Below are 14160 nucleotides of genomic sequence, written 5' to 3' on the forward strand. Positions count from 1 at the left end.
GACTACTGGAAAACTCTGGAACTACTGTATACATGCTCATAACAACGGGTCTACTGCTTGGCACACTAGAAGTGAACATTACTGCAAACACCTGTTCAGTGGCTCTCAACCTGTGGGTCGTGACCCCCACGGGCTGGAAGAACCCTTCCACAGGAGTCACCTGAGACCATCAGAAAACACAAATAGTTACACTGTGATTCCTAACAGTAGCAAAAGTACAGTTTTGACGTAGTGATGAAAATAATTTTATGGTTGAGAGTCAGCACAGCAGGAGGAACTGGATCAAAGTGTCGCAGCATTAGAAGGTTGAGACCCACTGTGCGAGTCTTTTGGTGGAAATGACATCCCAGCACACATTCCACAGCCTTCTCACACGGACCACTATGGTGGAGGACCTGACACGGGAGATTACACCGGGGGGGGGGGGGCCTGAAGCAGCTGCATCTTCCTCTTAATTTTGCTGTGCAACCCAAATAACTTAAAAAACCTAAAGTTCACTTAAAAGCACTTGGGGCTAGAGAGCCAGCTCGTGGTTAAGAGTGTTTGCTACTCTTTCAGAGGACCTGAATCTGGTCCCAAGTACCTAAGTCAGGCAGCTCTTATAACTCCAGCTCCAGGGGATCTAATGTCTTCTTCTGGCCTCCTCAGACTTCTGTACACATGTGGTATAAACACACAAACAGACACGTACATTTTGCTTTTAAAAGCAAGGCATGCCGGGTGTGATGGCAATGCTATGATCCCAGCTCGTGGGAGACAGAGATGACGTGGAGCATTTAAGTTACATTAAGTAACTGTCTACTCAGGCAGTTCAAGGCTAAGTTGTATGGGCGACGTACAACCCAGTCTCAAACTAGGAAAAGAGTACAAACAAAATACGCATACATGGGTCTCACCCTCTACCCTCAGACACTCTGACATTGTGATGAATGCCCAGGCATTCAAACCTTGACATGCCCTCGAGAGCCTAAGACCCCTCTCTGGCATACAGAAGAGGCAGTCAGGACCAGGCCTGCGGCAGACGAGCCCAGCTTCGCTGGCATCTGACTAAGTTCAGACATAGCAAAGTTTACTAGTAAAATATATGTTATGAACCTGAACTTTTCAAAAGACTAAGGCAATGTTCTATTGTCTTCTTTAAAATACTTTTAAAATGTGCACACAACAAAAAAAATGGTAACAAAATCTGGTTAACAAAGTCCCCACATTACACACACACACACATCTCTAAAAGTGTGCAAGCTGTCATGATCTTAATGGTTAGAAATGTACATTAGGAAGAAATGAAACACGAAGCAGCATTTATTCTACAGCACAGTGGCCAGAATATCTACAGATTCTATAGAGGGCTTGAAACCACTACTGCTCTGCTAGGTTTTGAGAACTTAAAGTTTCCACCTGTGTGTTGGCACAGCAGACGAGAGTGGAACAAAGAGCATCCTGAACACACAGGAAAGCGAGCTAAATGGTGGGAGAAGCACTTCATCCTTTTCAGAGCTCCAGGCAGCAGGGAGCTGCGTCTGTTACTGATATCCTTGGGCAGGTTCTCAGTGAATTCGATTTGAAAGCAATTTTGCCTGTGCTAGTTTCTGATTTTAAAGTGCCGTCTTGGCTTCACCAAACCCACAATCTCCAACACGACCCCTCAGGCTTTTCAAAACCAGGCCTCCCTCCCTTCCTCCCACCTGAGAGGCGCCATGCCTGCTGGTGGTGGTCTCCCCCACCCCACTCCCCCGCCCACCCACAGAAGTACTCAGTCCTCTGCACACAGGATGCTTATTTTCTGCTCAGCCCAGAACCAGGCCAGTCTGTGAAAGCCTGGCCTTTCACGGCTCCATTGGACAAGACTGGGAGAGATGTCTCTGATTTGATCAGTTCTACCCTGCCACTCACTCAGTATCCTATGGTTGCAATCCACTGACACTTCCACATTCCAGAGAAAAACAAACACTTTCTGTAGACTACGCTGGCCTCAAACTCACAGAAATCTGCTTGCCTCTGCCTCCAGCATGCTGGAATTAAAGTATGTGACACCATACCCAACTAAAGACTTATTTTTATCTGTGTGTGTATCTGTATGTATGGTATATGGATACCACGTGTATGCAGGTACCCATGAAGGCCAGAAGACAGTGTTGGATTTCTTGGGGCTCGAGTTACAGGAGGTTGTGAGTCACCCAATGTAGGTGTTGGGAACCAAACTCAGGTCCTCTGAAAAAGCAGACAGAGCTCTGAGTTGCTGAGCCATCTTCCCAGCTCCCTGGACAACTTCTTGGCAGTCTTTATGTCCCAGTACCCAGCATACTTCCAGATACATTTCAAAGGGATTGATGGAGCCAGACATGGCAGAAATCTCAACACTCAGGTCGCAGCAAGGACCACAAGTTTAAGGCCAGAATGTGCAACACAGTGAGGACCAGTCTAGTCTCGGCTACACATTGAGACTATCAAAAAAATAAATAAATAAATAAATAAATAAATAAACACCCATAATTTAAAATGAGTGGGGATGCACTCAGTGGTAGAACACTTGCTTGGCATGCACAGGACCCTCGGATTAATCCTTACTAGCACTAAGAAAGCACACTGAACAAAACAAACACAACCAATCAAAAAACACAACAAGGACAGATAGGTTAACGGGTGCTCTTTTAAGATTCCTCTACAATGATGTTATGGTTAACAAAATGCATAAGTACTCATTTTCAACTAAAATAAAGAGAGTGCTTGAATCAGGCGCTCCCTGGCTCCTACAAAAATCTGGTGAGTGTGTCCGGCATCAATTTACCACAGCCAGAAAGTGTTCAGGTGCAAATGCTCACACTTGGACAGGAAATAAAACACAAGAGGGATGTGTGTCCCCCTTCCTGTTGTGCACAGCTTTATCAGAATAAAAATGTCAATAAAACAGGCTCTTAACAGCTGAACCATCTCTGTAGCACAAAGGGATATTTTTTAGAAAAAAAAAAAAAGAACACATACCTACTTTAAATAACTAATAATAAATTCTAGAGCACTCAGGAGGCAGAGACAGCCCAGTCTCTGTATTTCAAGGCAAGCCTGATCTGCACAGTACATTTCCTACACAGTGAAACCCTGTCTCCAAAAAGGGGCGAAGAAATGAATCTTATATACTTATCAAATACCTGACATAAGCTCTTGAAGCTGTATTTTCAAATACCACAAACCACTTTGATGATAATCTTACCAAACATTTCCTTAGTTCCAAAATATCCCTCATAAGAGAGTTCCTTACAAAGCACGAAAAGATGGTTACTACTATGGAGCACCACAGCACCAGAGACGGAGAGACAGGCCAGTGTGTCCTGGTGGCCTGAGCTGGCAGTGTTGTTCTACAGTGACGATCTACAATACCATCCGCTCTGCTGTTTATATTTAAAGATATTGGTGTGAATGTTTAAAAGGCGGGGGGTGGGGGTGCTCCAGACTATAGGTGAGTAGAGACAGGGGTTGCCATGTTAAACGGATGATCTTAAGACAACCGGCAAATTAAAGCCACATACTGGATACTAACACAACTCCAATACTCAGCTCCTGACTTTGATGATGACAGTGCGATTATACGAGAAAGTGTCTTTCCAGTGTGCAGTGAAGTACTTGGGGGGCAGGAAGCATCACTGCTGATGCTGAGCAAGGAGGGAGAGGAGAGAGATGAAAACAATCTGGTGAAGGCAGACGGGATTCCCTGCATTCTTCCGCAACCGTTCCTTAGGTCTGAACTTACAACAAAATCAATATGAGAGGGAAGAACAATACGGCATTTTACCCACTCGTGCAGACATGTGAACTACTATAATTCAGGGATGCCGCTGGGGCCCCGAGCCCAGGTTCGAGACATAACTTCCTCGTGTGCTCGTGAGTCCTTACACTTGCATTCAGACCAGGTTAGCTGCCCTGGGCAGCTGCCAGCCGCAGCAGCCCTACACTACCTCCTAATTAAGGGTTCCCGTGTATTACAGGCCTCAAGACTGTCTGGCTCAGGTTCATTTTACAGATGAAAATACTCGAGGCCAGGAGGGTGACTTATTGAAGGTATCCAGGCCATACTGAGCAAAATCAGGATGTGAATAATAATAATAATCCCAAGGTTACTTTCTTCCTGACTCCATGCTCACTTTACCAACGCATACAATAAACCTGTCCTCGTGCAGGAGAGCTAAGTTACAAGTAAAAGGACATGAGAACGGGTGACGGGTAAAGACACTTCCACCCCTGGGACCCACAGGAACGTGAAGGCTCCTGGAGGTTGTGCTCTTACACACACACACCAAAATTTTAAAATCTTAGTAACTCAAAGAAATGGACTTTGTCAAATGAGTCTGAGCTTCCTGTGGGCTTTGCTGATTGCTACACAGTGGCCGGAGCAGTCACTGACGATGAGCAGAAAGTGTGCTGTGTATGCTCAGGATTTCCACGTGAGTTCATCCTCGCTTACCAGAGAAACCCACATCCACAGTGTCTCAGAATCTCTGGACATTTTACCACCTACTGGCCAGCTGTATTGGTCAAAGCAAAGCTTACTGCTCTTTGTGAGTTACACACACACACACACACATCAACACAACCAAGGGGAAAAGAACACATACTGTTAATTATGTAACAGACACTTCAGGGCATCTCATTCATCCAAGACTTTCCCGGTCACTTTCAGATAACTGTATCTTTTGCTTCCTGACTCACTATACCTGTCCAATGGGATAAAAACTTCAATTCCTCAGGGTCATTCTCCCCAACAATGAGCACTCACCAGGGACCTCTCAAGTGCCCAGAACAACCAACTCTGCCAAATCACCAAGTGTGACACCATGCCTGTTTGACCAGTGTACGAAACAGTCAAATAGCCTCTTACAGAAGACTCATGTTACCAGTAGAGATAGATCAAGACCCTTTGAGAAAGCGAACATGAAACTTTCTAAGTCACACTGGCATTTTAAAAATAATTTTCAAAACCATATGCTCATATGAATTCTCAAAGAAAATGTTTAAGTAAGTTTTGGCTAAGAGGGTATCATAGCATCATAAGAAAGAATAAGGAAGGTGTGTGTGTATGTGTGTGTGTAGCTAGAAGGATGCTCAGGGGTGAAGAGCACTGACTGCTCTTGCAGAGGACCAGGGTTCAGTTCCCAGCACCCATGTGGAGTCTTACAACAGTCTGTATCTCCAGTTACAGGAAATCTGACACCCTCAAATACTGTATAGGCATGGCACATTTGCATACATGCAGGAAAAATACATGAATAAAATAAGTATTTTTGAAATTAAATAAACACAACCAAGGTAGAATGATACCCAAGGTTGACCTCTGGCTTATACCTGCACGCGCGCACACACACACACACACACACACACACACACACACGCAAAGGTGCTCTCAGGCGAGCCAGCTGCTTTCCCTACTCTTGTGTCAGCCCTGCTCTCCAAAGAGTTATGAACTGTTTCCCACCCTCCTGAAGCAATGTGAAGTCATCAATTCCTAAACCAAATTTTGCACAGTGAATTCAAGGTCAGCCAGAGAGACACAGCAAAGATCCTATTTCACAAAACCAAAATAAGTAAAAATAAATAAATACCAAAACATGGCTATATTAAAAATATTGTATAAATCACCTTCAAGTTTCTTATAAATGTTGTCTATTAAACAAATGAATTTGCATCACAGACTTGGTCCCATCTAAGACATCTCAGTAAGAATATGCTGATGCAGACATTCCAAAGTTTAAGAAAAAAACCATCTGCCATTCTAGTCCTGCACATCAGGGCACTTAGTCCGTCCCCACTGGACAGCACTTATACCCTAAGGAATCACTCATCAAGAGACGGTAGCAGGGGAGGAGGACACAGAACATTTGTGACGCACACGCACTGAAACGTTAGGCTGGAACTCACTTCTTTGTACTCTACCTTCATAAAAGGCCTTTAGCGTCTCTTTTCTCTGAAGAATTACCATAATTAGTAACAAGTGTAAAATCTTGGTCCCACTTATTTTATGTGCATTACTTCTCTGCCCAAATTGTCTCTAAGCACTGACAGGACCTAGGCATCCTTAGCCTTTCCTGGGGCTTTTGTGAGTTTGGGCCTTGGGCAACCCCATCCCCAGTTCAGTGGTTCTCAACCTGTGGGTTGCGACCCCAACAGCCTTTCACAGGGGTCACATATCAGATATCCTGCATATCAGATATTTACATTACAATTCATAACAGTAGGGAAATTATAGCTATGAAGTAGCAACAAAAATAATTTTATGGTGGGGGGGGGACATGAGGAACTGTATTAAATGGTCGCAGCAGTAATTAGAAGGTTGAGAACCACTGCCCTAGCTACATGCCTGTGCGCCCAGACAGTGCCATAAACAGGTCAAGGTTCGCAGGGCAGCCCTGTGCAGCAGTCTCTGCCAGCAGGAGTTGAGACTGTCCAGCCCCCCTTCTCAGCATGCGTGCTTGTGGGCGCTCCATTCATCAGGAGGGAATTCATGGGTGAGCCTCCACGACCAGAAAGCTCTGATGCTGTCTATCTTGGTTTCCCCCTGGCATTTGCTGGAGAGAACACAGACCAGAGGGAAAGACTGGAAACAAAGCACCCGAAACCCGGGACTGAAGAGAAGCGTAGGAAGAGAAAGAAAGCTAGGGGGAATAAAAGACTCTCAATGTAAACGTCAAATTCCAAAACTTCCAGGTGACAAGACTCGGTCATTATTACATGGAGCACAGACACTATGAAGGCAACGTCAGGCTTCTTAACAAGACGAATTCTACAGCACGCCTGTACTGTAAAACAGGAAGAAAGAGCTGGAAGGGGGGCTCTGATACAGCAGCCGACGCAAGAGCAGACTCAAGGCAGCGGTGGAGTTCTTGCAGACTTGAGGGGCTGCCAGGTGCACACAAGGAAGGGCCAGAGTGCTGGAAAGGGAAGAGTGTTTGCCAGGAAACGATTCCAACAATGGGCTGCGGATGGCTGGAGAGGGGAGCAGCAGCCAGGAAGTGACTAAGACACCGAGGGGGGGGGGGCACGGTGGTGGGGAGCAAGACCACAGTCTTGATGAGCTCCAGCAACTTGCGGTGGGCTTGGGAGAGGGCACTGAAGAGCGGGGTGACATTCTGAAGATGGGGTGTTTTCTGGTAATGGTGACAGTCAGAGACATAAGAAGGGGAAGAGAGGAGGCCAGAGTAGGAGGAAACAGCCTGAGGGGAGCAGGGACTCCTATAGGTGAGGGGTCACCGTGTGAGGGGCCAACAGATGACTACAGAAAGGTAGATTGGAAGAAGTGACCGCATGAGGACTCTGTACTCCCCTGGGGCTTGCCAGAGTGTCAGTGGTCAGTTTGTGTTTTTTTTATAGGCAAGAAGTACCTGATACACAGAATTTTAGACCCCAATTTCAACATTTTGTTTAAGGTACATTATTTACATACTTTACAACCTTAGAAAGCTTTAACTGTGACTTTAAAACTCAAGTCAAAAGTGCTGGCTCATACAAGTAATCCAACACTCAGAAAAGGCCAACACAGGAGGATAACTGTGAGTTCAAGGCCAGGCCGAGCTACACTGTGAGTCTGAAGTCGGCCTGGGCTATATACAGGGTGAGACCCTGTCTCAAACAAATATATGTAAACGAATTAAACAAAAGATTAAAATTCAAAAGTTCCTTTACTTCAACCTTTTGGGTAACAAACTTCAACTTGCGAAATAAGTCAAGCCAGTGTGCTAGCCAATGAATGCACCCGACAGTACTGAATCCCTGGGACACTGCCCAAGTGGTCCGGGCACTGTCCTAGGCCTTGCTGCGGGAATCCTTCTGCAATAGGCACACAACACCAGTGAGGGTGGAAGCGAGGAGCCGTCACTGTGGACTGAAGCCAGGATAGTTCCTGAAAGGCCTCCAACCCCAGGTCCAGTTCGTCTTCTCATTTAATACTCTACAACCACAGGTGGGGTGGGCAATCGAGCAGGATTTTACAGAAGCACACCGGCAGTTAGTGGGATGCTAAGGGCAACAACCCCTTGTTTCAGCTATCCCTCCAGGTCCTTTTGTTTCAGGTAGCAAGTGAAGTCACTTTTGGCAATAGGTAGGACAAGCAGCGCTCCAAGGAAATCAGTAAATCGTCAGCATCTAGTAATTGGGCTTTCCGACCTTCTTCTACTTCAGCCTCCGTGGGGATTTATATCATCATTAGTGGGAAAGCCAAGAATAAACATGGAAAAGATAATTTTCAGCTGTAAACAGCGGAAAGAACACAAACCGGACCAACGCGGATGAGCGCATAACGGGGTCAGTAGGTTCGTAAACATCTCACCCCGTGACCCGTGCTCCCAGCAGGCAAGAGTCCTGGCTGTGCACGTGTGCGTGTTTAACGTACTCTAACTTCTCAGGCCGGGTTCTTTCCTTCTAACATTAGCCTAAATGTGTAGGCATATAGCAAGGATGTGACCGCGGAGGGGAAAAAGGAAGGAGGAAAGGGACTGGGGCTGGGAGTTTTGATGCAAGAAATATGACCCCAGGAGACAACACTGGTTATCTGTAGAGTTTAATCTACTTATTCAATGGCAGGCCTCTGCAAGCTTCAGTCCAGGAAAAGAACCCAATCAAGTCTCCAGGCTGTATCTCCGTAGCTAAAATGTTACTAAAATGTTACCGTCAGCACCTTGCAACACTAACAAGTTGTTGGACCACCTTGCTGGAGCGAGGGAAGCCCGGATAATGATGGGTCTATAGTGGGTGAACCCATATCTTGACCTGGCCACTTAGACTAGCATATATACCTCTAGCCCTCTATTAAAACTTTAAACTTTCAGGACCCTGAGGGTGGGCTGGCTGGGCTGGCAACTCCACTGGTCACTGAATCTCTGGTCTTTCCAAAGTGGCCGCATTGAATAAATCTCCACTTTCAACTTTTTTTTTTTTTTGTCTTTAATTGATTTGACTGTTTTTACTTCTTAATAATCTGGCATCTTAGGTAAAGACTATGACCTCTTAGCCCGGCAGTGGTGGAGCATGCCTTTAATCTCAGCACTCGGGAGGCAAAGGCAGGCGGATTTCTGTGAGTTCGAGTCCAGCCTCGTCTACAACAGCTAGTTCCAGGATAGGCTCCAAAGCTACAGAGAAACCCTGTCTTGAAACACAAACAAATAAAAAACAAAACTGTGACCTCACGTTCTGTGAGAGTTTTAGGTACTTACTGCCTAACAAGTGCTTAGAAAATATTTCCTAAGTAACTGGACAGAATTTGAGAAGCTGCTCCGGATGAAGTAACTGGACAGAATTTGAGAAGCTGTTCCGGATGAACGTGAGGCTGCTCCTGTAGTCCCAGGTGCCTGGAGGCTGAGGCAGGACAGCTTGAGCCCTGGAGCTGGAGGTCAGTCCAGGACACGTGAAAGTATTGGTCTCTGTCCTGCAGACCCCAGGAGCCCCAGGAGGTAGCGGCAGGAAGATACCAAGTTCAAGGCCAGCCTGAATAACAGGAGGTGTTATCTCAAAAGAACTTTTTGTAAAAGATGAACCCTAATGAGTAGTACCCTCAAATCAGCCCAGACTGGCCTCAAATTCATGGCAATCCTCCTGTCTCCTGCCCCTCAAGTGCTGGGATTTTAAGGTGTAAACCACCATAACTGGCTTCTAAAAAAAAAGACGGGTATCAGTCATAACATCGATGTCTCTGCTTCTGCTTTTAACACCCCAAAGACCACTCTGACTGCCCTGCCCTCAACCGCAATGTCTGACACCACACAATTCAGCCCACAGGAGTTCTGATAAATGGAGTTACGGTCTATTCTGGGCTCTTTGCTTAAACACAACCCCCCCCCCCGCAAAAAAAAAAAAAAAGCAAAAAGAAAAACCCACTTTTTCTTTAGGAAAAACAGGAAAACACAGAAGAGATCCCCATCTAACCCATCTAACCCAGAAAGTGAACCTTTGTTTTCACATCTACACTATTAACAACTAGTTTAAATGAAAGTTGGTAATCCAACAGACTCTCACCTATATCTCTGGTTCCAGAGACGACTTATTACATTCGGAACTCTTACACGAAAGAAACTGAGTAATGGACATAGAACAAGTTACATTTTGCACAACAAAAGAAATCGGGGGACCCCCCCCCCGTGTTTTCTTAGCAGTTGGCTCTCTGTAATCACTACTTAACCGAATTCTGAGACAGAAACAAGTACTTTGCTTTGAACAACACATACACACACACAAAGTCCTGAGGCAGACACTACTTCAGACGCCCCATAAAACTGCTCATCCAATCCACATAAACGGAGCCGGAGCCCTTTATCAAAAACTTGAGTCTGGTTATTTGGTAAGGGGCCGGGAGGGGGGGTATTTAAATCAAAGTAAAAGTATGCTTTGTAAATGTTCTACGTCTTGTCTAATTATGGTGCCAATGTTTGGCACTAATACGAATTCATGTTTGGCATTAACACGAATTCAACTAAATTCTTTTAAGCCTTTGCATTCTACTTCAGAACTAACATAAATTTCTTCTCTGGGATTTGCAGACCCCAGAGGTGAGACAAATGGGATTCTCAGGGGTTTTTTTCTACCACGGAAGCTTAAGAATGAATCTTACCCAGGTAAAAGAAAACCACTGGCTTAAACAAGGAAATAAACCAACAAAGGCCCCATAGATGAAAAGTCCTACAACCTTCCGCCATCTCCCAAAGGTGGAGAATCCTAATTCCTGAGTCGGATTCCCAGGAGGCCTCGGGAGACCCAGAATCACCAGGAGGTGACGGCAGGGGACCGGCCGTAAGTAAGCTCCCGGGACTACACCCCGGGAAGCTGCAAGACAAGGGAGCCCCCTCCTCCTCCACGTTCAGGGATCCAAAGAAAGAGGTTGCTCGCCTCCCGGCCGCGCTTCCCGGGCGGCATGCCCGAGCCCCGGAGCGCGCAGACCGCGCCCCCTCCCCTCCGCGGCGCCCCGAGCGCGCGCACGGCCGCGGAGCCCCCCTCCCGGCCCCGGCCCGGCCCGGCCCCGCAGCACTCACACAGCCCGAGCATCGCGGCCAGCACCGACCACAGGCAGCGCCGGCGGGCCGGGGCTACAATCAGAGCCACGGCTCCGACGGTCTCTGCCATCCTGCTCCCGCCGCTCCGTTCGGCCCGGGTCCCCGCAGCGGTCGGCTCGCCGGTCTCAAACCCCGCAGCTCCGGATTCCGGGTGCGAGCGCGAGGACAGCTCCACGCCACTGCTCCCCGCTCCCGGCCCCCAGTGGTCACCCGCCAGCCCACCGCCCAGCCCCAGCCCCTGTGCCCGCCCCGCTGCCCGCTCATTGGTCTTCCGGACAACCCGTGAAGGGAACCATTGGACAACTGGAGAGCCCGCCAGCCCCTCCTCGAGCAAGGCCCCGCCCCCCGGGTCCCACCCTTGGTGTGTCCGTGCGGCGTACCCTCGTACTGCGCCTCTACAGCCGCCCGACGTTGATCCTGCTTGCGTGGCTGACCCTGGGCTGCCCACCGGCCCGCCACCGCCAGGGTCTGCCCTCCTCGCCTGGAGTCAGCCCCACAGTTCTCCTCATTTTCCTCCGGGTGGTAATTTTCCAAGTCCTGATCTCATCTCTAACTAGGATCTGCTTGGATACTCCTGGGTGGGGGAGGGGGTGGGAGAGATGAGTGAGCTGAGGAAAGACTTACACGCAGTGGTCCAGACAGAAAAGGAGCCACCACCGCTTCGACCTTCGCCCAGGGTCTGTTTTTAACCTGGTCGTTTGTGTTGCAACTTGAGAAGTCTCCACCTTGCCCTTACCTCTTTGGGTTTTCAAAGGCCTGGGAAGGAATGGGAGCTGAAACTCTTTCCTGCCGGCTCGATCACCAGTGAACGCGTGTGAAGGTGCTGTTTGTTTAGCATACCAGTGTCCCTCTGCCTGTACAAGAAAAGTTAGGAGTGGAGAAGCTCCTCACCTTGATTCTGAACTTCCTTAGTCTGGAACAGGGACTGCTGCATACACATCCTGCAGAGTGGGAGGACTCTGAGAATGAATGGCCTTCAGAGGGGGAAAATGGAGGGACGGGAACACAAAACAGATGAGAGCAAAGGAAGAACAGGAAAATGCAGGAGTCGGGAGAAGAACGAATTTTAGACAGGAATCAGTGGTAGAACATGGAGCAAGAGCCCAAACTGCAACCTTTCATTTCGGGGTTTTGTCAAAAGCCAGTTTTTTGTTTGTTTGTTTGTTTGTTTTAGTTTGGGGAATTTTTTGTTTTGCCCTCCCCCACCCACAGACAAGGTTTCTCTGTGTAGACCAGGCTGGCCCTGAACTCACAGCCTCCTGCCAAAGGTGGATACCAACATCAAAAGCTAGTGTTAACAGCGTCTCTCTGATGTCTTTGGTGGTCTAGCCCCATAACCATGCAGTAGAGCAAATTCCCAATTCCCAGGCAATTAGAGAAAAACCAGGAAAGCATATCCCAGCTAGTCTGCCTTTTCTGTCAGAAGGTTCTTCCAATAGTTGTCCTGTTCATTGAGCTGTAGATGCGCAGCCCCTAGACTTCACTCTTAAGCAATACCTGTCTGGTAGACTAGGTAAACTGATACTCAATGTTTCAAACAATTCTTTGGGGTTTTGTTATTGTTTCTTTGAGGCAGGGTCTCATTGTCTTTGCTGGCCTGGAACTTGCCAGGTTGGCCTCTAATACAGAGAGAGATGTGCCTGTTTCTGCCTCCTGCCTGCTGGAATTAAAGGTCCTGAATGCTGGAGTTCTAGGCATGTGCCACCACGTTCTCCTCAAGGCAAATCTCGAAGAGAAAGTCAAGTAAAGCTGACATCTGAGGCCAGGAAGAGTGGTTCTCAAAGACATGCATGATTGTCATGAATTTCAAAATAGACCCACCTGGTCAAGAGGGCTCTGGGAAGGATTTGTGGATGGTGTATTTGAGGTGGACTTTTCATGAATAAAAGTTCACTAGAGAAACAGATAGGCCAAGCTGTGAAGAATGAGTCTGAGAAAAAAAGATTGTTTCAAGTTTGAAGCCAAACTAGGCAGGCTGCTTCAGGAGTTCTAAGCCAGCCTGACCCACAGTGTAGATGACACTGTGAGACTCTTTCTCAAAAGATAAAATGAAAACAGAATAGGAAAAGTAAAGTTAGAAGGACAGGAAAGTATATCAGGTGTGTAACAGCTTCCAGGTTGAGGGAGAAAAAAGGAAAGAAAGAATGCCAAGAGTGTGTGCAGTCGTGATATTTTGAAGAGCCTTAAGTCATTCTGTAGGGAGTAGAGAGAGACAGGAGTGACAAAGTGACAGAGACTCTGAAGAGGGTGCCCCATGCTGGGGGACAGGGAGCACTCCCCTTAAATCCCATGTTGGGGGAAGAGGAGCACTCCCCTTAAATCCTATCACTCAGGAGGCAGAGGCAGGTGTTCTTTGTAGCAGGCATTTCTTTGGAGCCACCAACCAGCTTCTAGATCACCACAGAGACGTCTTATTAGTTACGAATGCTCAGCCTAGCTTAAGCTTGTTTCTGGCCGGTTCTTTTAAATTAACCTGTGCTGTGAGATTCACCCCTGTATGCTATAATATGTTTTATTGTCATTGGTTAATTAAAAAAAAAAAAAGCTGCTCTCAGCCAGTGGCTTAATTGAGGAAAGCCAGGTGGGAACTCTGAACAGAGATATAGAGAAAAAGTAGGCGGAGTCAGTGAGCCGCCACGTAGCCCTTGGAGGAGACAGATGCCAGAACCTTGCTGGTAGGCCACGACCTCGTGGTGATGCACAGATTAATAGAGATGGGTTGATTTAAAATCTAAGAGCTAGCTAGAAAACGCTTAAGCTGTTGGCCAAACAGTACTGCAATTAAAATAGTTTCTGAGTGATTATTTCCCCAGGTCTAGGCAGCTGAGAATGAACAGTCTCAGCCAACAAACCTGTTTCTATCTACCTTTTGCCTCAGGACTTTTTACCTTTTCTTTCTAACCTACTTTTCCTGCTTCTTCCATGTCTGCCTGTCCACAGCTGCCTGGCTGGCTGGCCCCAGGCATGTCCCCCTCTTTCTCCCTCATACTCTTCTCTTTCTCGATTCCTCCTCCTATTTGTTCTCTCTGCCTACCAGCCTCACCTCGCCCTCTTCCACCTAGCTATTGGCCGTTCAGCTTTTTATTAAAGCTGTCAGGTACCTTAGGCAGGCAAGGAGAAACAGCAACCCATCTTT

The 14160-nt window shown here is 47.3% G+C and overlaps 1 protein-coding gene across 3 annotated transcripts in view; it reads right to left on the reverse strand.

Moving 5' to 3' along the window:
• Nucleotides 1–11234, reverse strand: part of Mpzl1 (myelin protein zero like 1) — a 42686-nt gene extending 31452 nt beyond the window's left edge. For 2 of the 3 annotated variants that reach the window (XM_050158375.1, XM_050158374.1), the window contains exon 1: nt 11004–11233. In XM_050158375.1, the coding sequence (XP_050014332.1) occupies nt 11004–11094 (91 nt within the window). In that variant the 5' untranslated portion in view covers nt 11095–11233. Of the gene's footprint in view, nt 1–11003 lie in introns of all 3 variants that reach the window. The other variant, XM_050158376.1, reaches the window with a different exon arrangement.
• Nucleotides 11235–14160: the final 2926 nt, after the last annotated feature.

Source organism: Alexandromys fortis, unplaced genomic scaffold (assembly GCF_014885135.2).
Source record: "Alexandromys fortis isolate MF-2015 unplaced genomic scaffold, M_Fortis_MF-2015_v1.1 scaffold_97, whole genome shotgun sequence".
In the NCBI taxonomy this organism is placed as follows: domain Eukaryota; kingdom Metazoa; phylum Chordata; class Mammalia; order Rodentia; family Cricetidae; genus Alexandromys; species Alexandromys fortis.